Raw genomic sequence first — 24606 nt, 5'->3', positions numbered from 1 at the left:
CAGTCTCGCCCGTGTGCAAACCAAGCTTTTTTTTTTTTTTAAGTCTTTCAAAGCAAGATTTCCGGACAGGAAGCTGTAGGCCAACATTGTAAGGACAGATGGCTGGACAGCACAGTGGAGCTGCGGAAGACAGGATTTCAGATAGAGCCTGACTTTATCCTAAGGGCATCCTGCCTCCATCCCTAACCACTAGGCAAAACCAAGCGCCTAGAGGCTGGGTCATCAGAAGAAAAGAAAAAAAAAAAAAAAAAAGGAAAATACCCAGCAAACCTTTGTCAAAACATCACATGCAGAGGTAGGTGCTGTTCTTAATCAGAGGCTGATGGTGGATGGATGTGGGGGTGTGGGGAGGGCTGGTTTATAAGAAGAGAACCCCACAAGTACATGTTTTGAAACATACTTGCCTCGGTTCTCCCTCTGATAAGGGACTGGGTCCCATTAAAAAAAACTAGAAGAAAAAATATATATATTATTATTTATTATATAACAAAGTCAACATTAATACCAAGACAAGGAAGGATTCCCCACTGCAAACCAAGACTGAAACGCTCAATGAGGCCGGATGTGCTAAAACCCCCAAGAATAAAAAATAAAAATAAAGAACTGGGGAAGACCTGGATGGGGAGGGGCGGGGAAGACTTGTGGCTGGCCGAGACTGGTGAGGGCTGGTGTGGGGTGGCGCTCATCTCTTCTTAAGTTTTGAGTCGAGGTGACAGTCACAACTGGTTTTGAATTCTGCTAAGGAGCAACTGATTCGATCAGTTTGAAACCACCTTGGGTGTTCCTGTGGCACTGGGGCAAGATGGACAGTCTTCTTCCTGGTTCTCTTGGCTTCTGTGTGTGTGTGTGTTGTGTGTGTGTGTGTGTGTGTGTGTGTGTGTGTGTGTGTCTTTCTTGCTCAAGTGTCTGTAGGAGACAGGCCGACTCTTAGCTATTTTCATTCCATTCCGGCACCATGCCAACTCCATGTGCCGAATGGTACTGGTGGGGCGAGAGGGCCCTGGATCCCCCGTGTGGGTACAGGAACTCCGGAGGTTGAAGGCTGCCGGGGGACTGGAGACCAGTCTGGGGTCCACACTGCCTGACCACAGGCTGGTGGGCCATGGAGGTCTGGTGCTGGAACATTCCTTCTCCCAGCTGTGGGGAGCCGTGGTTGGCCATGCCAGCCAGCCGGGGGACCAGAGGCCCTGAGGTGAAGTGAGCAGAGAAGGGCTGGTAGGGTAGCCGGTCCATGGGCTGCACCGTGGTGACCGTGCAGCTGCTGTAGGATGACATGCTGGGCCACGTGTTGCAGCTGATGTCCTCCAGGCTGGGCACGGGCTCGCTGGGGGGCGCCGAGCTGGCGTACATGCACGCCTGCCGCTGGGCCGACTCTGTCCTGTAGGAGGCACTCAGGCCTTGCTGCTGAGGGTACCCCGAGCGGAAAAAGGGGTCCTCCTCGCTGGGAGATGTCTCCATGTAGGGTTTCTTATAAGGATGGTCTGTGCTGGAACATTCTTCCTCTGTTAAGACAGGAGAGAGACACCCCTGAGGCTGAACCAGCCACCCAATAAATATGCAATAAACATTCGTACAACATGTGGATGGATGGATGGACGATGGATGAAAGGATGGGTGGATGGACAGACGGTGGATGGATGGATGATGGATGAAAGGATGGTTGGATGGGTGGATGAATACATAGATAAATACATGGATGGATGAATAGAAAGATGGATGAACAGACAGATGATGATGGATGGATGGATGGATGGATGGATAATGGATGATGGATAGATAGACAATGGATGGATGGATAAAAGATGGTTGAGTGGGTGGATGAGTACATAGATATATACATGGATGGATGAATAGAAAGATGGATGAACAGACAGATGATGGACGGATGGATGGATGGATGGATGATGGATAATGGATGATGAATAGATAGACAATGGATGGATGGATGAAAGATGGTTGAGTGGGTGGATGAGTACATAGATATATACATGGATGGATGAATAGAAAGATGGACAGACAGATGGAGGATGGAGGATGAATGGACAGATGATAGATGGATGTATGATGGATGGATAGTCAGATGGTAGATGGATGGATGAAAGGATGGTTGGATAGGTGGATGAAAACATAGATAAAAAATACATGGGTGGATTAGTAGAAAGATGGATGGATGGACAGATGGTGGATGGATGAATGGATAGTGGATAGGTGGATGGAAGATGGATGGCCATATGGTAGATGGATAGATGTACATGTGGTAGATGGATGGACAGATGGATGGTAGGTGGACAGGATGGCTGCATGGGTGGGTGAGCAGATGGATGGAGAAATGGATGGTTGTCTAAATGAGGTCCCCTTTCCTGATGCCTTGTATAATTGAGCACCCAGTTAATATTTTCTGGGTCACTATGAATGAATGCAGTACTGCTTCTTGGAGAACAAGTTCCTTTCTTCCGCTGGGTACTTGTTAGTCCCTGGTGCTGGGTGGCAGAGACAGTCTCTGAAAGGAGACCTCCACCAACTTCAGGGGGCTCAGGGTAGCTAAGACACAGAGACCAGCCTCTAAGCCTATCCCAGCTTGGTTCTGCAGCTGGCACTTTTGCCCTCTCTCTCTTTCGTGACTCCTGATGGAGGTGGGGGTGGAATTCCCTCCCCCAGCAGGTGATCCTCGGGTCCCACGCCTCAGAACATGCTCTGGTAGCGAGGGCACACAGCCCGCCATTCTCCAGGTAGAGCTTATCCAGCCATTTCCTTGAAACTACCCACCAAGCCATGCACCACAACCCCTGTGTTCATTCCTTAGCCAGAGATTTCTCTCTCCTCATCTTCTGATCGCTAATAAATAAATGTCTAGGAAATCGGGTGGTAAAGAGAGACAGAGGTGACCCAGTTCCTGGAGCATCTCCCCGGATCCCTCCATCCTCTCTGAAGCTGTGAGGAGGCCAGCGGCCTCCCTTGACCATGGACCTCACACATCAGCCGTGAAGCGGTCATGCACATTAACAATGAGTCCCTTGGCTTTCTCCCCTGAGCTTGGATTGGTTCCGCCATTCTCTACGCCACTCTCACAGGTAGACCAGAAGTCTCCCCGTCCGGTGAGACTCTTAACCGCAAGCCAGATTCTTTTTTAGCTCAACTCCTTCTGGAACACATCTAGAGCCCACCATGTACCCAGAAACTTGCAGCACCCTCCCCAAACAAAACAAAACTAAACGATAACTACAGTCTCAGGTGCTTTGCCTATCACCCAGAGGTTTAAAGACAACCAGATAAGCGAGTCGCCATATTGTTCACCTCACAACTGGATGGGGCTGGGTTTTGTTTTAGGGTTTGGGGTTTTGTTGTGGGTTTTTTTCCCTGACTCATGAAGACATTGCCACACTCCAGTTGTTTTTGTCCTGCTGGCTCCTCTCTTGGTTCTTTCCCATCTGTTCTTCCTCCTTCCAACCATCAGATCCATAAATCTGAATGTTTTGTTGTTAGACTCATAACCTTTAGGATTTTTATTTAACTAGGGCGTTCCCTTTTTTCAATAATAGAAAGTACAGCTGCAGGGTACCATTGGCATAAGGAAGAAAAAAAAAACCAAGGCAAGCGAACCATTCTCGACCTTCTGATCCCTTTCCAGATTTGTTACAAGTAAAAAAAAAAAAAAAAAAAAAAGAATAATAAGAAAAAGACCAGAACATATTTTGGAAAAATCGTAAAATGATACATTCCAGTCTTTAATATCCCGGAGCTCTGATACAGAGCCCTAACAAAAACTAGATGCTGGCTTATTGATGAAAGTAAGACCTGGGCATTGTCAAATGCCTCTCAGCCCTCATCACACTGTAAAGAATTTCCAAAGCAAGGATCCAAATGTCAGATCAGCTATGATCAGTGATCTGGATGTAATCTTGGGGTGTGTTTTGGTGAGGATTTTGTTTCTTTCTTTTTATTGGTTGAGTTGTGGTTACTTTCCACAACTGGGAAAAAGGGTGGTAGTCAACGGTTGAATCTCCTGAGGAGATGAGTCATAGACTTGGGTTTAAAAAGTGCTTATTGGGCTGGGCAGTGGTGGCCCAGGCCCATCATCCTAGCTACTCAGAGGCTGAGAGCTGAGGATCATGTGTTTGAAGCCAGCCCAGAGAAGGAAAGTCTATGAGACTCCCCTTTCCAATCAGCCAACCAAAAGCAGGAAGTGGAGTTGTGACTCACGTGGTGGAGTGCCAGCCTTGAGCAAAAAAAGCCAAGTGAGAATGGAAAGCCCTGAGTTTAAGTCCTAGTACCAGCACTAAATAAATAAGCATATAGTCAGCGTGACCGATTGTATGCCAGCCCCACAGAACCCAACTGCGTCTCTTGGATAGCAGCGAAGTTCCTCCTCATTCTGGCCTGTAATTTTTCTACCCTTTTTTTTCTTTTACACTGGACAAAGTGGCTCAAGCAACAAATCCAGAACACATATACTAAGGCACTGTCCTATGTGTAATGTTCGGTCGAGCCCCATGACCTTGGGCCAACCTTGGACCATTCCAGTCTCAGTCCTCAACTATGGACGGGGTCATACCCAAAACTTCCTGTCAGGATTCCTTGAGATCATAGTAAGTGCAGCTTGCTTTCTGTCTGACACCCTCGCCTAGTGAGTCAGCCCTAGGCTTTCTGAACTCTCTCTACTCTCAGCTTTATCTGTCCATGTAACCTGGATCGACTCTCTTTCTCTTTTCTCTCTCGGGAGACTAGGCAGATGGCTCTCTCTCTCTCTCTCTGAAGGTCATCCAGTCCCAGGAGGTATCTGGGTGGATTCCAGAGCTGGAAAGCTCCCAGATCCACTTGTAAATCGCTAATTCCAGTGAGGGAATATGGTCAGCATTCTCAAGGGGGTCATCTGCCTTGCCAGGAGTGTCGGTTCATAGACTAGTCTTCCTGGATAGAGACCCTGGAGGCTGGAGGGGCACACAGCCCCTCCCTCGCCAAGTGGGATGGGGGAGGGCCTGCAATTCAGGCCTTCTGCCCCACGGGACAGTGCTCTTCCCGACTGATGGCTCCTGGACTTCTGTGTCCATGCAACTCCTCCCCTTCAGCCAACATGGAAAGATAACAGCCTTCACCCTTACAATGCATGCATGCATGAGTGGGTGTGTGGATGGATGGATGGATGGATGGATGGATAGACAGGGGGATAGGCCAGTGAAAAAGATGGAGTAGATTGATGATGGGTAGATAGGTGGGAGGGCATACAAGTGGATAAATAGGTGGGTGTATAGATGGATGGTTGGATAAGTGGGTGGGTGGATGGATGGATAATGGATTGATTGTGGGTGGCCAGGGAGATGGATGGGTGGATAATTGGATGGACAGGTGTAGGTGGGTGAAACGATGGATGAATGGATAGGTGGGGAAGTATATGAGTGGATGGATGGATGAACTGATGGATGGATGGATGGATAGGTGAATTAATCAGTAAATGGATTGAAGAGTAGGTAGGTGGGATGGGTGGATGGATGGGCTGGTAGGTAGATGGGTAGGTGGGTGAATAGATGGGTGGGTGAGTAATATGGGTAGAAAGATGGATGAATGGGCAGATGGATGGACAGGTGGATAAGTGGGTAGATAAATGTGAGGGCAGATGGGTAAGTGGAAGGATGGATGAGTAAATGGTATATTTCCTATGCTCTTTCCACTTAGACTAATATGATAGAGACTGAAACGGTATTGTAGGAAGACCCTCACCCGAGAATCAAAAGACTCACTTGAAACCTCATCCCTTCACCCGCTGAAGCATCCCATTTGTGGGATAGCTGAGCCCATAGTGATTCCTGATAACAGGAAACACAGTGTTTCCTGATAACAGGGCTGACAGCACCCAGTTCATTGGACGTGGTCAGCGTGTAGTTGATGACCCCCGCCCAGATTTGCCACTGGTCCATCAATCATATAACCCTAGAACCCAGCCCGGCCCTCCGTCTCCTGAGAAATGGCCGTGGGGCACTTCCTCCCCATCTCAGTCTGCCAGGAAAGATGGAGGGAGGGACCGAACATCGATTTGCTGAACCCTACCTCTCATACACACAGAGCCCTGAGAAAATGCAGCCTGGGAGCTGCCCACGCCCCGCCCCCTCCACCTCTCAATCAATAGCTGACTTCCCTCTTGAATGTCCAGTTCTGCAAAGGCTCTCCTATAATCTCAGCTGTTAACGGGAGGGACAAGGAAAGACAGACAGAGTGCCGTCCGGGGCCTCGCGTCCCGGCTTTGATTGAATGACGTTGATAAAAGACCTTCCCAGCTTTTTTGACTCCATCCACGGGTGGGGGGGGGGGGGGAGATAGTCTGGAGACAGCGGGGGTCCACACGCAGGGGCGGCCGCAGGGCTGCTGGCCCTTTGACATTTCACTGGGGCTGGCAGACAATGAGGGGAAACCAGATAGCGGGCAGGCAGGGGCCCCCGAGGCAGAGAAACCACCCTGGAGCGCCCCAGGAGTACAAGGAAGCCCCTGCAATGCCTTATCGGGTCGCATGGAGACACTGAAGATGAATGACTATTTGTTGTCTCTCAGGGCGGGTGGGACACACAGAGCGCCGCCGGCTGGAATGTTCCCTGTCACGGGGCTCTGGGGTGGAAGGAGGTGAGGAGGGCAGAGGCCTCCCAAAGGCAAACGGCGCAGCCCACCCTGCCCGCCCAGTGGGCCTCTCTGGCCAGGATGCTAGCCAACCAGGTGACCGGCGAGGAAGCAGGGCTTGATACCCCATCTGATGTGGGAATGGATGAGTCCCCACCTTGCTACACAAAGTCCATCTCCACTGCTTTCTCCAGCACCTCCCCACACAGAGCAATCTTTCCTGTTTAGAGTGGTTGTTCCACATACACAATCACCATGTGACGGGGAACTATTTTCCCTCAGCCACCTCCTGTTATTATAAGAATTGTTTTTCAGCCTGGCGCTGGCGGCTCACGCCTGTCACCCCAAGCTACTCAGGAGGCTGAGATCTGAGGATCGCGGTTCCAAGCCAACTTGGGCAACCGAGTCCAGGAGACTCTTCTCTCCCCCAGAAAACTGGAAGTGGTGCCGTGGCTCAAATTGCTATAGCGCTAGCCTTGAGCAAAAGAGTTCAAGAACAGCACCCAAATCCTGAGTTCAAGCCCCACAACCTACCCCCCCCAAAAAAAATTATTTTTTTTCTGGGAACTTTAGGGACATGGGTCCAGCAGTAGAACACCAGCTGAGTAAGAATTGTTTTTCCTGGCAGGTTTTGGCCAGGTAGTATGGCTCAAGTGGTAGAGCACCAGCTGAGTGAGAATTGGTTTTCCTGGCAAGTTTTGGCCAGGTGGTATGGCTCAAGCAGTAGAGCACCAGCTGGGTAAGAATTGTTTTTCTTGACATGTTTTGGCCAGGTGGTGTGGCTCAAGTGGTAGAGCACCAGCTGGGTAAGAATTGTTTTTCCTGACATGTTTTGGCTAGGTGGCATGCTCAAGCAGTAGCGCAACAGCTGAATAAGAATTGTTTTTTTTCTTGGTGAGTTTTGGGCAGGTGTCCTAGTTCGGGCTGGTTGCTAGGATACGTTTTCAATCCCTTTCAAACTAGCCAGTTGCAAAAGAGTATGAACCTAAGTTCTAGCCAATCCAAACAAAGGACAGTACTGGGTGTAAGGGATATAAACCAGGGTGTCACTTCCCTCCCGCCAGCTTGCTTGCTCATCTAGCTTTCTGTTCGCCTTTCTGCAAAAGCCGAAGCTCGACCTCTCTTCCTTTGGTGTCCTGATCCCCGCAAGACACCCCCCTATCCCGTGGCATTTCCAGCATCCCCACCGCCTGAGCTGGGCCATCTTGCTGCCTCGCCATGGGTGCCCGTACCCTTTGGCTCCCCTGCAGGCTGTGTGGCCTCTTCTCACCAAAGAGCTACCCCCTGACCCCCACAGGCCCGATCCTCCCTCATCACCGGAAGTTCCATCTCCTCCCCCCCTCCCCCCCAGCTTGCAGCCCTCTCTCCAGGCAGAAAGGATGCCCCTCACCCGCCCAAGGGGCTTCCTGCGTGTATTTCTCTACTTCTGCGCACTCTCACCTCTTCTTTGCCAGCCGCTCTTTGGGGCTCAGCTTCCAATTTTCTCCTCCTCCCCATCTGTACCAAACGCCGAGGCATTACTGCATCCCGTGGCCAGCTATCAACAATTAGAGTTACCTGCGGTCGCCCTGAGTTCCACAGCAAGGCGGGGCAGTGTTTTCTGTGGGTTCTCTCTCTCCGTCTCATCACACCCTAACGGGTAGGCAGCACTGTGAATCCTCCCTTGCTCAAAAGAGGTCATCAGAGGCCCAGAGAGGGGAAGCGGTGCGCCCAAGGCCACACAGCTGCCAGACCAACCACTGCCATTGTTTGTGCAAACAAGCCAGCCCTGGATGCCACCCTGACTTGATCCCTGGGAAAGCCATGTCATCAGAGAGGTTTACTGGCTGTGCGTTAAAAGTGCTTTCCTCCCCCCCCTTCCTTCCCCAGCATCTCTGTATAAGGGGACTGCTGTAAATATTGAATCTAAACGGCGCTTTGATTCTTTTTAACTTCTCCTTCCCTTTCCCGCCCTCCCCACCTTTTTTTTTTTTGGTCTGGTATTCATTTAATCGACCAAGCTCCCTAATTCAAACCTGGTGAGATCTTCATGTTTGACCCAGTCCCCCCAAACTGATTTTCAGGGTAAGAGGAAATTTCTAGAAAGCCGCTAATGGTCGCAGAAACAGGAGAGGCTGATGGTACGGAACACACACCAGCTGGATCTCCAACTTACACACCAGGCCTGAGTTCACATTCAACTGCAGAGAGACCGGGACATCTTCTCGGCTTTTCCCAGCCTCAGTGTCTCCTCTGCCAAGGGTGTTAGCACTTTTACTGGACAGACTTGTCACAGGCCCCTATTGGAGTGCGCCCTTCAGGAGGGAGGGCCCAGGGCAGGGTGTGTGGACAGGCCCCGATTTCCCAGGGCAGGATTTGCCTCTTAGTCTAGCTGCAAGTCAGGTTTGCTCTCGGGCCATCTGGCCCCCAGCAGCCACCGTACGGCGGATGTGCTGGCTGCCGGGCTGGGGAGAGGAGTGTGTTGGGATGATATTGTTCAGACCTTCAAGATCCAAGGGGTTTGAGCCATCTGGAGGCAAGGCTTCTACCAAAAAGGCCCTGGAGCCCACGGCAGGACCTACACTGGCTTCCTCCCTTCAGACGCCCAGGACGGGGAAGCCACATTCTCGGCTCTGCTGAAGGGCCCTGGTTTTATGGGGGCTGCAAGGTGTGGGGTCTCCTTCAAGGCCCAGGTTTGGCCATCCAAAGACACCAGGCCAACCACCAAGACTGTGCAGTGTAACCAACCATGCAAAGATCTGGGGCTTTTACAGCAAAATTGACTACAACTGAGTCCGTCTGCGCTGACACCTTTATACTAAGACTTGGTGACAAGTCTGACCACAAGAAGCTTATGAGAGAAACTTGGAGAGTTTAGGTAACAAATACCCAAATGCTAAAGGATTGCTGATTGTCTGATCTTAAGGCCATAGGTTACATGCTCAAGGTCACCTTGGCCTCCCTGCGTCTCCCCTCGAGCCCTGCCCTGATGCACAGACACCCTCCTGGAGTCAATGGCTGGAGCGCTCAGTTTTCTCCTCTTTAACCATGGCTGGGTGCTGGTCAGATGTCAGGTGCTGTACATCCACAGTTGCAAGGTGGGAAACTCATGCAACAAGTCAGCAGCAGACCCGAGAGGCCAACTGGGGTGTATCCAGCCTCACTGCTGGGGCTGGCCCCTCTACCCGTGTTCCACGCAGAATCAGAGTTCCAAGGAGCCAAGCCTGACCACCCTATTTTCCCTCCCTCCCCTTGGTGGTACTGGGGTTTGAACTCGGGGCCTCATGCTTGTGAGGCAGGTGCTCCACTGCTGAGCCGCGCCTCCAGGACTCAACATCTATTTTAGGCCCCCTGTCCCAGCTAGGACAACAGGCCCATGCCACCGTACCCAACTTCTCCTGCTGAGATGGAGCTTTCTTGGGGATTTTTTCCACTTGGGCTAGGCTGGCCTGGGACTATGATCCTCCAGAGCTCGGCCTCCCACAGTGAGAAGCCGGCTGTCCCTGTGTCTAGCTAGTTGGAGAAGGAAGTTGCCCAGCTCAGGCTGGGGCTGCCCTTGAACTGGGATTCTCTAAGAAGCTAGGCTGACAGGTGCAAACCACCAATGCCCGGCTTCATTTTTGGTTTCTGAGAGCTCATGTCCTGCTCCATCTTCCTGCTTGAACCTCTGTAGCCTGCTAGAAGTTTCGGGGTGGGGGAGGAGGGGGCTGACATCATCCCTTCCGACTTGGATGCCTTCGGCACAAGCGATCTGCTTCTTGTTTGACAAAAGCATGGCGCCCCTCAGACAGGAGCTCAGGGGACCCGGAAGGGAAGGGGGATCCGCTGCGATCGCTTGCGTGCGGGTGCATGTTGTGTGTATTGAATTTGATCTGGAAAGGGAAAGGGTGCTCAGAAGCCACCCGGGAGAAACGCAGCAGCGTGGACAGATACAAGGCTCCTACCAGCTCAGCTAGTTAATAGATCCCAGGGAACCCATGTGGGAACAGCCCCTCCCGCCAGGGGGCGCTGCTGAGTCCTCTCTGCCATGCTTCCTGCTCTCCTGCGGGGCCACACTCCCTTCCACAGGCCACAGGACGAGGTGTGATGGAGCAATCTAAAGCACAAGACTGTGTGCAGGGAGCCCAGGGCTCAGTTCCCAACATACACACTTTAAGTATTTAAGTCAGGTTGGACTATGCATGAAGCACAATGTCGTTTAGGATGAAGGTGTGCGCGCATGCACTCCTGCCTTGTGAAAATGAAGAAAACAGATCTGGACATTCAGTTGTTTTTGTTTTCTTCAAGGAAGGGGCTGGCTTCAGATCTTGTAGAAGCAGCTTTGGCTGTTAGCCCCTAGGGTTTGAATTTCTGATCATCAGTATGGGGTGGAGTGTTGTTTCCACGCTCTCAATGAATACAACGCACCCACCCACACAGCAGAAGGAAGTGATGGGAGGAAGTCCCGCCTACCTTTCCTCTTGGTGCAGTGGTAGAGGTGGCTCTGCTCGGGCACCAGTGGGTAAGGGTTGGGCGGGGGCAGAAGGTCCTGGGAAGAGCCGGAGACGCCGTTTTCACACTGGTACTGGGATCCTAAGTTGGACGGGGTGGACAGAGCTCGGGGCTCACTGCCGAACGGGCTGTGGTTGGAGGCCACCTTCTGCCTCACTGTGCTCCGGGGAACCACGGGGTATTCTTTACTGCAAGAGAGAAGATGGGAAATCACAGTTATCTGTGTCCTGCTGCAGGTGGCCCGACCGGCTGAGTCACACCTGGAGAAGCCAAACAAGCCACCGAGGAAGAAACCCAGTTATACTCAGTGGGCTGTGTGTATCTATATAACCTCTCATGTGACACTGTGATTTCATGTCTGTACATTAAGCAAGTAGGACTAGGAAGAGACTGACTAGATAGATAATAGATAGTTATCTGCAGCATGACCAAGTAGCATCTCTAGTGAAGAATGTCTCTCCATAGCCAGGTATGGTGATACACAGGTATAATCCCAGCACTTGAAGCCTGATGCAGGAGGATGAGAAGATTGAGGTAAGCCTGCACAACCTAGCAAGACCCTCTCCCCAAACATAAACCAGGGCTTGCTTGAGCTGTTAGTGCAGGTGATAGGGGACTGGCCTAGCCTGCACCGTGCACTGCGTTCAATCCCCACCAGGGGATTGAAGACTCGTTAGGGAAGAAACAGATGAGACTTAGAAAAGGACACCACACGTAGTAGGTGCTCCATCAAGGGTGGCCATCACTGCTATCGCTATGTTTGGGAGAGAGAGAGAAGAGGGAAAAGGAGTAGGCTGAAGCAGGGAGAAAACAGCACGGAGCGTAAGAGTCCAAGCGAGATCCTGTCTCTATCACAGACGCGCATCCTTCCAAGTCACACCCTTGCTGTCCCTGCCCACGAGGCCAGGCTGAGCGCCCTGGGGGCCGGCCGCATCCTCCGGACCGCCCTCTCACTGTGAGCCCCTTCTTAGTTCTTTGCCTGCAGCTTCCAGGCATGACGCTGTTTACCTCTCAAAGCAAGCTCTTGTGGGAAGGGTGCGGGATGGGGGGGGCCCTGCAGGAGAGGGGCAGCTTCAGTATGTGATGGTTAGGAGTGATCATAATCGGTCTTTTTTTTTTTTTTCTTTTTGGTCAGTCATAGGGCTTGAACTCTGGGCCTGGGCGCTATCCCTGAGCTCTTTAGCTCAAGGCAAGCACTCTACCACTTGAGCCACAGCTCCACTTCTGGTTTTCTGGTGTTCATTGGAGATAAGAGTCTCAGGGACTTTCCTGCCTGGCCTGGCTCTGAACCATGATCCTCAGATCTCAGCCTCCAGAGTAGCTAGGATGACAGGCGTGAGCCACCAGCGCTCGGCTCATAATCACAGTCTTACGAGGCAAAAGCGCTGTATGGTGGTGGCTCCTACCTGCCATCTTCACCCCTCAGGAAACAGAGTTGGAGGATTGCAGTTCAAAGCCAGTCCAAAGCAGAAAAGTCCGAGACTTTTCCATCTTCAGTGAACCAGCAAAAAGCCAGGCTGGAGACATAGCTCAAGTGATAGAGCACCATATGTGAGTGGAGAAAGAACAGGTACAAGTTGGGTTCGAGCCTCAAAAATAAGAATAATAAAAAACAAGAAGGTAAGCCCACGTAGAGACGAAGCCTGAGAACTTTGCACAAACAGGGGAAACAAGCAGGGAATTTAACTACGTATTTTACTATAACACCAATTGGTTTTTTAGGGTTGGTCATTTCTTCTTAGGTGCGAGACTGGGATTTGAACTCAGTACCTGACACTTTGGCTCACTGGCTGGCGCTCTACCATCTGAGCTGCACCTCTGACCCCTATTCTTTTTGAGAAAAGCGTACACTGTGTATCCAGACTGGACTCAAACGCACGATCCTCCTGCCTCAACCTGTCTCGGGGTGTGATTCCAGGCACCATGCCTGTGTATGCAAACCCGCCCCGGAGGGGCTGGCGGTGCAGCTAGCTCTGTGGACATCCCTGGACCGCCCAAACCCCCACATGTTTCTGGATGACCATATTTCAACGTACGCTTGCTTTCCCTCACAACACACGCATTGTATTTTATGCAACGAATCTTGTTATTCTAAGCAAGGGTCCCACGGGCTTCCACGCACTGAACTCCTGCTCTGAAACGCAGAAGGAGCGTGTACCAGGAAATCCCTCCTTACCTGTATTTTTTCAAATTATTTTTGCTGTTTAAATTCCAAATAAGTTTTGTCCCCATCCGTGCCATTAGTATCTATGAATTCTGGGCTTGTGGCACTACTTTGATTCCTGGTAGGGGTGGAGAGCTTTGCTCCTGCCAAGGACCGCTTGGATATTTATTCTATCATCAGGGCCCTTGGGAAATGCTCAGTATGGACAGACATCCACTGGCAGTTAAGAGGAGGCATTGTGTGCCGGTCCTGAATTTCACGGACTTTTGTGTTGTTGTGGTTGCTGTGGTCGATCCTAGGACTTGAACTCAGGGCCCGGGTGCTATGCTTGAGCTCTTTTTCTCAAGGCCAGTGCTCTACCACTTTGAGCCACAGCGCCACTTCTGGTTTTCTGGTGGTTCATAGGAGATCAGAGTCTCACAAACTTTGCTGCCCTGGGCTGGCTTTGAACCGCGGTCCTCAGATCTCAGCTTCCTGAGGTGCTGGGATGACAGGCGTTGAGCATCAGAACTGGTGGGTTTCTGGGTCTTTCTATGTCCCATAGCTCATTCTCCCTGCTGCGTGCGTTAAAGTAAACACTTAGCTATTAAAGTTAAAGCCAACACCTGCTACGTGCCCGTAGCGGCACGCGGGCATGCCCAGGGCTGCTCCACGCACTCTTGCCACTTCCCTGTACCTCCATTTCACAGATGGAGACACCGAGGCCCAAAGAGACAGCATGTCCAAAGCTCCAAAGACACCAGGCTCGGTAGCTCATGCCTGTAATACCAGCAGGAGGCTGAGATCTGGAGGATCAAGATTCAAAGCCAGCCTGGGCAGAAACTTCTGAGAGACGCCATCTCCAGTGAACCAGCGAAATGTTGGACTGGAGGTGTGGTTCAACTGGTAGAATGCCAGCCATGACAAGCAAGAATGCAAGGGTCTGAGTCAAAATCTGGGCCCTGGAGCACGCGCACACACACAGCACAAGCGCCATTGTAGCCTTCTATCCATACAGCCTCCTGATTCTTTCTGTGTCTTTAGTAATGAAGTCTGAATCAAGGGCTTTGCACTCGCCAGGCAGGTGCTCTACCACTTGAGCCACACACCCCAGGCCTATTGAGTCTTGGTAATTATCCCCAAGGTTGGTCTCAAACTCTCCATCCTCTTGCTTCTGGTGGGAGTCAAGTTAGCTGGGATTACAGGCATGCACTACCACACCCAGTGATTTCCCTTTTAAAAGCACAACAGGCTTTGGAGAAAAAAGACAAGGGTTTGAGGCTCAAGACTCCCTTCTGTGGCTCCTCAGGGGTATAACCACCCCGGTCCCCTCTCCCCCACCCTTCCCCCTCCTTGTCTGGCATGGGTAAACCCCATCAGAGCTGCCAGGAAGGGCAAGTTTCCACGAGACTCCAGACACATGCACAACACCCAAGGGTGTCCTGGCCCCGCTTCTCTGGGCGCGTGAGCCATGTGTAGGGCCAGGCTGGAGCCCCCGAGCCAAGCACCAGCCGAGCCGCGCCCGTGGGCCAATGAGTTGAAAGGAATGGAATTCGCTTTATAGCTTCCAGCTACGTCATGGAAAAGAAAAATAAAAAGAAGAAAAATCTAGAAGAATAAGAAAACACTAGCAAAGCTGTCGGATCTCGCCGGTAATTCTATTTGGGTCCTGAGCTGCGCTCAATTACTGGACTGTCAGCGTGCCAAGTGGCAGGCAGGGAGGAATCTCCTTGGGTTTTATATATTTAACGGGGAGAGGTTTTTTAATTAAAGAACTCCTGAAAAGTTGGCTGAGGGGTTTTACAAGGAGACATATCCACGGACTCTGCGAGATCCTCCATGCGCCAAGAACCCCTCAGAATCTCTCGGTGAGAAAGGGCCAGCCTGCCCTTGATTATGCACTGTCCCAGAAGCAGAGAGCGAACGAAACGCCAGCCCTCCGCCCAGAAACACATCTCCTTTCTGTGCCTTGCTATGAGGCGCCAAGCCCAGGTAACAGGTGTCAGCATCTAGAGATAACCAAGTTCTTTGTCTCCGCGAGGCCCCAGACACGGCGAGGGGGCACACTGGGGGACGGGTCATTGGGTTTGTCGGACAGGACACCCACGGGTCAGAATCTCCACAGCAGAATCCAGGCGATGATTTCAAGAGAAAGCACCTGCCGGCCTGCACGGCTTTAACAGAGAAACCGGAGCAGGAGAGAATTAACGCAAGAGCGGAGCCGGACGCTGTGGCTGCCGCCTGTCATCCCGGCTACTTCAAGAGGCTGAGACCTGAGGATCGAGGTTCAAAGCCAGCCCGAGCAAGGAAGTCCGTGAGTCTTCCCTCCAATGAACCCCCCAAAAGGCTGGAAGTGGAGCTGTGGCTCAAAGTGGTGGAGTACTAGCTTTGAGCAAAGGCCCAGGCCCTGAGTTCAGGAGCACCCCCTCTCCCCCTCACAACTCCATCCTGGGAAGACCTTCCCACACCTGGGCTTAGACGTGCTACAGAGAGACGCTCAGAGACGCTAAGCACCTGGCCACAGATTGCACAGCTAACGAGAAAACCGGGACGTGAACCGACGTCGGCCCCCTGGTGCTTGCTGTCCTATAAACCTTGTTCGAGGACGCCTGCGAACCGTCCCAGAGCCCGAGGCCACGTCCAGGCCCAACGCCAGTCCCACTGTCTGTATGACCCACTGTGGGCCCGCCCTGCAGCCAAGCCTGCCCCGGTAGAATAATCAGGGTCTCCAGGCTCCCTGGGGGAGGGGGGCTCTGCCAGGCTCCAGCCCCTCCCTCACCAGGGAGGGCAGTGAACGGCACCATTGTCCCAGGTCTGGGCTGTAAAAATATTACAAGAGAATATTGAAGCCCTTGGCCCGGGCTGCGGCTGCTAACGAACAAATGAACAAAAACGCCCGGAGAGGACATTTTTCCACTGGTGCGCTTCAATCGGTCCTTTCAGGGGAGCAGGTGGTAGGGGCGCCGGGTGGGGGTAGAGAGGGTAGAGATGAGGAAATCTCTGAGGGCCTGTGCACTGTCCCTGAGCTTTTTCTTGCAAGGCTAGTGTTCTACCACTTGAATCCTAACTCTGTCTCCAGCTTTATTTTTTATTTTTTTGGTGGTTTCTTGGCAACAAGTGTCTCATGGGTTTTTCCTGCCCCAGCTGGCTTCAAACCTGGACCCTCAGATCTCTGCTTCCTGACTGGCCAGGATTACAGGCCGGAGCCACGGGTGCCGGCTAAACGCTGACACGTTCTTTGGGGAGCATGTTCTTCTTCATGACTTTGGTGACTGAAATGAAGAAAAGAGGCAGACAAGCCTTGGGGAGCCTCCCTGGGGTCCTTACTTTCTAGCATGCTAGGGGGTGACTGTGATCTTGCACATGTGGGCAGGGTTGACCCCAGAGGAAATAATATTCATGTTTTTCTTCTGTCTTCTCAAAGTGATTGAATCCAGGCAGCAAGCAGGAGAAGGGCAGGGGCCAAGGCTCCTCCGGGAACGGGGAGGTGCAAAGAAACTGTGTTTACCCAGAAACCCCAGGCCCCAGGAAGAAGTCTACACTTGTGCTGGCAAGTTAGTCTGGGAAGGCCCAGGCGTGGAGCGCACGCCTGTAATACCAATTACTTAGAAGGTATAAAGAGAAGGCCAGCTAGGGAATAAAATCACAAGAGCGGATCTGAGAAATAAGCAAAAAGGATTAGGGGGTGTGGCTCAAGTGGTAGAGCACCCACTTAGCAAGGCCCAAGGCCCAGAGTTCGATCAATCCCCGAGAATGCTTTCAAAAAGGGAAAGAAAAGAAGGAATGGAAGGGAAAGGAAAAGAAGGATCTCGACTTCCAAAAATGGTTTTAGCACACGCTGTGGAGGAGCCCTCTGGAATTGTGGGAAATTCCTGGACCCGCTGTATGGCCCAGTCCTGCCTGCAACCTCTGTCTCGGTTTTACCATCGTCAGAATGGAGAGAACCAGGCTCCTTACATCTCCCAGAGAACACTGGGTAAGAAGCTAACCCTGGGAAGGGCTGGGGGGGGGGGGCGGGGGCACCAAACCTGCGGTGAATCCCCCCATCTTACCAGGCCACTGAACCGAGTAGCTCAAGATGAGTCTCATAAAAACAGGAGACTTCACTTCCTCTTTTTTGTTTTTGGTAATACTTTTGGGGGGGTGGGAGGGGAGAGTGGTTTGGGGACCACCCACCTCTCATCAGAGAAGGATGGAGATGGTGAAAGGGGGCGGGGAGGAAGTTTACGTTGTGGGGTGTGCGGCACTGCACGCGGTTATAGCTTACACTATTGTGTTGTCCACTTGGCAGTCACTAAAGGGGTGGACTGTATGTGTGCATACTCCAGGCCCTGGGTGAAGGGAGAGGATGGGAAGATGAAGGAACGGGAAGAGAGAGGAGAAGAGGACAAAGGAGAGGGGAGAGAAGGGGAAGGAGAGAGGGAATGGAGGGGAGAGAAAACAGCATGGAAAAGAGGCGTGAATGGGACTGGCTGAGGCGGTGGGACACTTTGGGTCAAGGATGACAAAGTCCGGAGGCACTAGTGGGTTCTGGAAATCAAGCCCGGCCGGAGGCTGTCTGAGCAGCCAGGCCAACCACAGTCCAAGGTAAGACAGACAGACAGACACACACACACACACACACCTCTCAAACTTCCATCTCCAGGCACCCAGGCCCAGCCCTCACAAAGCCTTCCCAGGAGTCCGTGGGGCAGGCCGCGGTACAGGGGAGGGGCCTGAGGGCCGAAAGCAGAGCCCTCAGTAGCGGGGAAAATCACTCCCCATGAACTGGGGGGCGTTTAGATCACCCACCGCACACCACAAGGCCCCAGGACACAAGAGGGCCGGGCCTGCCCTGTGAAGAGCCATCACTTTGTGGTCAGGGAAAGGGAGAAGAGGGAGTTGAACCTTGGGGAAGGATTCCCACCACCATGGAGTCCCTTGAAATAGTTGGGCTTCTAGCCGGGCGCTGGTGGCTCACGCCTGTAATCCTAGCTACTCAGGAGGTTGAGATCTGAGGATCACGGTTCAAAGCCAGCCCGGGCAGGAGAGACTGTGAGACTCCTATCTCCAATAAACCACCAGAAAACCGGAAGTGGCGCTGTAGCTCAAGTGGTAGAGCACTTGCCTTGAGCTGAAGAGCTGAGGGACAGCGCCCAGGCCCAGAGTTCAAGCCCCACGACCGACAGAAAAAAAAAAAATAGTTGGGCTTAAATGGAAAAAAAGGGGCTCTCAGATCCAGAGTCAGGGGCCCCCTGGAGGGAAGGTTGGGGGTGACACAGGGCATTGGGGGAGTGGGGAGAAAGATCAGTGTCCAGGGTGACTGGACAGAGTCCCTTTGATGTCCCACGGCTGTGACAGAGTAGAGGTCGGGCTGTGGTCTAGCTGTGGTCCTGGCATCTGAGCTGTAGTTGGATGACTCAAAATCCAGGAACCTCAGCTTTGGGGAGACACTTTTGTCCCAGCCTATGCATTAGTAGCCCGAGAGCCTGGCACTGATGGCTCATGGCTATCATCCTATCTACCCTAGAGCTAAGATCTGAAGGATTGAGGGTTCAAGGCCAGCCTGGTCAAAAAGTCTGAGACTCTATGTCCCAAAATCAGCAAAAAGCAGGACTGGGGGCATGGTTTAAGTGGTAGAGCACCACCCAGCCACAATCTGACAGCACCTGATCATGAATGCTCCATAAACACCAGCTGAGCATCCCTAAATCCCCAAATGCTCCCAGATCCAAAACATGGTACTCCAAATTGGAAAGTTCACACCTGTTTCATGTCACAGGTATTCAGCTGTAGGTGCAGGATTTGGGGGTGTGGCTCAGTGATAGAGCACAGGCCTAGTGGTGGGGGGCCGGGGTACATCCCCAGCATCACAAAGAAAACAGAAGCAAACAAAGCAGAAAGCCACCCAGGTACAGGAAAAGCACAGCACAGCATTGCCTTCTGCTTTTGTGTTGTAAGGTGTGAGGAAATCTAAATGAATTCCATGTTTAGGCTCAGTCTTCTCCATGACAACTCATTATATAAGTTCAAATATTGTTTTTCCTTTGCTGGTCCTAGGGCTTGAGTTCTGGGCCTGGGTACTGTCCCTGAGCTGTTGTGCTCAGGGCTAATGCTCTACCACTTGAGCCACAGCGCCACTTCTGGCTTTTCCTGAGTAGTTTAGTGAAGATAAGAGGCTCACAGACTTCCCTTCCCCGGGCTGGCTTTGAACCTCGATCCTCAGATCTCAGCCTCCTGAGTAGCTGGGATGACAGGCGTGAGCCACCGGCTCCTGGCTGTGTACCAGTACTCTGAAGTCCAGTATCTGAAATGTTCCTGGCCCCATCTCTGAGAATAGGTGGCCGTTGTGGGCAAGAGAAGAGAGACCTGGAGCTAAGGGTGCGGGGCTCCTGCGTGTGTGAATTCTGGGGTTGGCATGTCACTGCTGAGCATCAAAGCAGCCCCTCCCCCACATCTCAACGAGCTGGGCGGTCCTGGTAGGTCCGCCTAGAGTCTGGCCTTGCCAGGATGTACCGGGCCAATGCCCACCCCCCACCCCCCACGGCAGGGCATTGCTAAACCTGACACTGTGTGAAGGTCGCGTGTGAGTCGGGACATCTGTGGGAATCCAAGCTCCCCGCTCCCTCCCTAAATCTCTGACCTACCAAGGGCCAGCAGAACCAAGATGCCTCCTGGCACTCTTTTTGCTGTCCCTATGCATCCCAGCAATGCTGGTCTCTTCTAGCACGGTGTTAGCACCATCTGGCAGATTGTGACTCTGGGACCTGGGGAGACTGGGAGGGCCTCAGAGCCTTCCACAGAACGGCCGCGGTCATGTGTACCTCGGGGTCCCCGGGAAAGCCACGGCACCCCAAGATCCCACAGTGGCTGGCCTAGGGGGTGTCATCACACACAGAGTGAACGGAGCAGACGGGGGGGGCTGAGACCGCTCCGCGGGCCACGCGAGGGTGTGGGTGTCGTTTGTTACGCAGCAGTGAGTGTTGCAGGCTGTGGTTTGGAGAAGAGGCCCGTGGATTGAGAGCTTGGTCCTAAGCTCATGACACTATTACCCTACAGAGCCTCACACCTGTAACCCCGGCTACTCGGGAGGTGGAGATCGGAAGCTCATACCTGGCCCAGGTAGAAGTGTAGTGAGACTGTATCTCAATAACCAAGTCAAATGCGGCGGTGCACACCTGTAGCCTCAGCTACTTTTAGGTGATAGGAGGAGAACTGTGGTCTGAGGCTGATCTGAGGAGATACGTTTCTGAAAGACGAATGAAAAGGACTGGGGGTCGGGTTCGAGTGAGGACTCGGGGGCTAGCGGAAGTTAGAGGGTGAAGGAAGAGCCCTCCAAGGAGATAGTGCGGACCTGGCCCCTTCCCAGCTCAGACCACAAGCCTCTAACTCTTCATTTCACCCTGGCAGTGGCCCTCGAAGCAAACCAGAAACAAACAGATGCGTCTCTGGGTCTCCGCTTCCCCTGTACAACAGGGAGAGGGTGGCTTGAACGCTGTCTTCTCTCCCTTCAGCCTCTCGCACCCCGGATCTCTGGAGCCGGTTGTCCTCACCCCCACGGGTCCTCTAACGCTAGTTTCCAGGGACCTCCGGAATCTGAACTCCCTGCTCTGCTCCTCGGTCACAGTCCAGAAAATTCTTCCTCCCAGCACGTGTAAATCGCAGCCACCCGTCCCCAGAGTCCTTCAGCCCAGCCCAGGCCCAGTGGGGCGGGCCTGTGTCTCCCAGGAGGCCCGCACGTGGCCCAAAGCCCACCCCAAGGCCCACTGAGTGAACAGTGAACGTGCAGCTCAGGCCCTCCCCCAGCTGAGCCTGGCGCTGTTCCCAGCTCCTGTTCTGGTCACCTGCCCATGCCCATGTCCTGCCCGAAGTCACCCAGCTCAGCATCCACTACTGCTGCCCGGCTAGTACCGTCCCCTTGCTGAACACCACTTCCTCCCTTCCTCCCTCCCTCGCTTCCTCCCTCCCTCCCTCGCTTCCTCCCTTCCTTCTCTTTTCTCTTTTTCTCTCTTTCCCTTTTCTTTCTTCCATCTCTCTCTCCTTCTTTCTTCCCTCTCCATCTTCCTGCCTGCCTGCCTTTGCTTTGTTCCCTCTTTCCTTCCTTTGTTCCTTCTCTTCCTCCTTCCCTTCCTTTCCTTCCCTCCCTCCTTTCTTTCCCTTCTTTCCTTCCTTCCTTCCTTTCCTTCCTTTCCTTCCTTGCCTCCCTCCCTCTCCTCTTTTCTAGTTTCTCTTTTCCTTCCTTCCTTTCCTCCTTCCTTCCTCCCTCCCTTCCCCTCCCCCTCCCCCTCTACTTCCAACTTAATCTCATCCCCCCCAGCCCCCCCCAACCCCTATGAAGTCACAGCGCCACACCACAAGCCTCTGCCATCTCCAGCCGGCCCCTGGCTCGGGCGGCGCTGGTTCCCCTGGAGATATGTGACAGAGCGCGTTTCCCTCCATCGCTGGAGACTGGCGGCTCAAACGCTTTCTTCATTCCTTTCCATTACGCTCCCGTCTTTATAATGTCTTTATAACGGGCAGCAGCCACTACCCCGTTCCTTGAGACCTTCCGTGGAGGATGGAAAATAACTTAGGCATCGTCTGCATTTTCCCAAACAGGGTCAGGAGAGGAGAGCCAGCAGGGTGCGCGTCCAGGCCTTGTCCAAGGTAAGCCCAAAGTGAGCCCTGGGGTGCAGGGCCCCACCCCCTCCCCTCACTGTTGGAAGCAGGGGGAGCCTGGTCCCTCCCGCCAGCCAGCTGTCACCGGCGTGTGGAGGACAGGAAACAGGATGACAAGATTAACAGCGGGGCCCTACTCCTGTGCCTGCCTGGCTGTTATCGAGACTCACCCGGAGAGCCCCAGCCAGCCCTTGTCACTACCTGGGGGTTGGGACCACGGCCCAAAATAAATCCATCGCCCGCCAGGACAGAGCCGAGAGGGGCAGGAAGTGCTCTCCCAAGCCAGGGGGCATCTGATTCAACCCGTCCCGAGCACTTTCTCGCGTCATGTTCACACGGTCCCCTAGGAAGCGGAAGCTAGGCTTCTCTGTACCCATTTCACAGAGCGGGGCACGGAGGCCCTCGGACAGGAAAAAGCAGAGCCAAGGGCTGGCCTCCTCTCACCGCCGCTCCCTATTCCGTCCTCATGGTCCCCCAAGAGCATCAGGGAGCCTGTGGCCCTGTCTACCCCGCCCAGCCCGGTCAGTGGGTAGTTCACTCCTCAGGTCCCCAGTACAACCCCACAGGGCCACAAAGATGGAATCCAGCATCAACCACCAAGGACCTGCCATGCTCCTACCGGAAGGAGACCTGGCTAACCTCAGGGCAGGCAGGACAAGAGTGGTCCAGAACTAGGCCCCACCCACCCCTCCTCCGTCACTTGGAGGGGCATGGCCTGGATGGGGCGTGGCCTCCCAGAGCAGAGGTATCCGGACCCTGCACTAAAGGTAAAACCAAGAGACCCGAGTGGCTTTATCTTATGTTTTACAAGATCTCTGCAGCAGCTGCCTGGGGAAGAAGGTTCCAGAAGGGAAGACAGCTGCAGGGTGGGGTCTGAGTCAGTCAGGAGGCTGTGGTGGCTGATGAGGGCTGGGCTGGTTGGAATTAGCAGGGTGGCAGGTAAGAAAGAGAAGGTTCAATGAGGGCTGGGGGTGTCACTCGGTGGTTGAGCTTGTGCTTAGGCTATACCTGGTCGGATGGACCAGGACACAGTGACTAAGTAGGCAAGGGGGGTGGAGGCAGGGCTGCTGAACCCTTAAGCCTGTGCTTCTTGCTCGTGGGCTTGGGGGAAGGAGGCCGTGAGCGAGGCCAGGGTCCTTCGGTGCCAGCGTGTGCGGGGTAGTTCTCGCTAGGCAGCCCCCACCCGCACGGTGGGAACATGCCATGGCCTGGTCCTACCTTACAGACACCCTTCAGAACGGGGTGGAATCTGAACACCAGAGGAGTAAATGTGAAGGTCCCCCCCCCAAAAAAAAAACACAACCCAGATCCCTCTCTGCTAAAATGTGGTATTCGTTTGGCAAGAACAGGGATTTGAACTCAAGGCTTATGATGGCTCAGCAGGTGCTTTACCACTTGAACCACACCCTCAAGCTAGCTTTTTGCGGGTTATCTTCTCAATCTCAGACTGACTCGAACATCAGTTTCACCAAGATGCTCTGTGTTCATAAACTGACATGTCCAATGGAAAACCCTGCGGACAACTACTTCCACATGGAAACCCCGGGCCGCGTGGAATCTCTCTCTCTCCCTCTCTCTCCTCCCCTTTTGCTACACTGCCAGACTTTCCTGTGTCTTCCAATAAGGAAGGGAAACTATTTCATTTTTGTGTTGTAACACTAAACCTACGAGGAGAGTAGGGCAGGGGTCTGGGGAAGGGGTAGAGATGGCGATGTTATTTCTAATTCTCTGAATACGCTAACGTTATTCCGGAGGTCTACGGAGAGGTGAGAAGAATGTTTCACAGAATGAACCAAATCACACCAGATTCCCACAACCTACATTCACTGTGTCTGTCTGACCACAGCATATGTGAAAAGACCATGCAGACTTTACCACCTGCTTCTAATCCCCTGCCCTGGACGCCACATGGGTACCATTTTCCCCTAAATTTTCTACACAGACCTTCTCTTACCATGTGCCAAGAAGAAAAAATATTCAACTGTGACTTAGGGAAGGAAAAGAGAAAGAACTTCCTGAGATGGAGAGAGCACCAAGGAAAAGGAGAGGCGGTAGTTTCTGATCCTGGGGGGGAGGGGAAGGAGAGCAGGTACAGGACCCTTCAAGGCACCTGTAACCTTGGGACAAATGTCCCCTGGGTGGCCTGGTGGCATTAGTCACCTGTGAGGAGGTGGGGAGGGCAGATGGCACTCTGTCCCCTGCTGTGGGAGGGCGAAGCTGGGGGAAGGCAGTTTGGGGGCCTTGCTGAGGTGTAGGGAAAGCCTGCCCCACCCCCTTTCCCTACCTTTGCATTCTGGACATTCGGTGGAGCTCCATGTCATCACTGCCCCGGAACCCCTTGGCGAAAGGATTGTTCTCGATCTTCAGCTGTGTGATCTGCAAGAAGGGAGAAGACAGCGCTGTGGTTCCCATTTGCTTTTGGCAGGAGGCCTGGGGGTGGGGGGCGGGGGGGCTGATGACGAATGTCCTGAAGACCAGGCCCCAGCAATCAAGAGAAGGCAACTGGCCCAGTGTGGGTGGCTGGCACCTGTGATCCTAGCTACTCAGGAGGCTGAGATCTGAGGATTGTGGTTCAAAGCCAGCCTGAGTAGAAGAGGCCATGAGACTCTCATCTCCAATTAAATGCCCCCTCCCAAAAAAACAAACCCAGAAGGGGAGTTGTGGCTCAAATGATAGCACGCCATCCTTGAGTTTAAAAAAAAAGTGCTCAGAGACAATTCCCAGGCTCTGGGTTTAAGGCCCAGGACCAACAA

At 53.0% G+C, this 24606-nt stretch overlaps 1 protein-coding gene across 3 annotated transcripts in view; it reads right to left on the bottom strand.

Moving 5' to 3' along the window:
• Positions 1–463: 463 nt before the first annotated feature.
• Tbx5 (T-box transcription factor 5) overlaps positions 464–24606 on the bottom strand; it is a 42497-nt gene continuing 18354 nt past the window's right edge. For all 3 annotated transcript variants that reach the window (XM_070021424.1, XM_070021422.1, XM_070021425.1), the window contains exons 7-9: positions 24138–24229; positions 11035–11261; positions 464–1502 (exon numbers count right to left, since the gene is read on the bottom strand). In XM_070021424.1, coding sequence (XP_069877525.1) covers positions 928–1502; positions 11035–11261; positions 24138–24229 — 894 coding nt within the window. In that variant the 3' untranslated portion in view covers positions 464–927. The remainder of the gene's footprint in view (positions 1503–11034; positions 11262–24137; positions 24230–24606) is intronic.

Source organism: Dipodomys merriami, unplaced genomic scaffold (genome assembly GCF_024711535.1).
Source record: "Dipodomys merriami isolate MVZ:Mamm:240054 unplaced genomic scaffold, mDipMer1.0.p SCAF_142, whole genome shotgun sequence".
Lineage (NCBI taxonomy): Eukaryota > Metazoa > Chordata > Mammalia > Rodentia > Heteromyidae > Dipodomys > Dipodomys merriami.
Note: the sequence above shows the minus strand (reverse complement) of the source record. Positions and strands in the feature narration are given on the sequence as shown.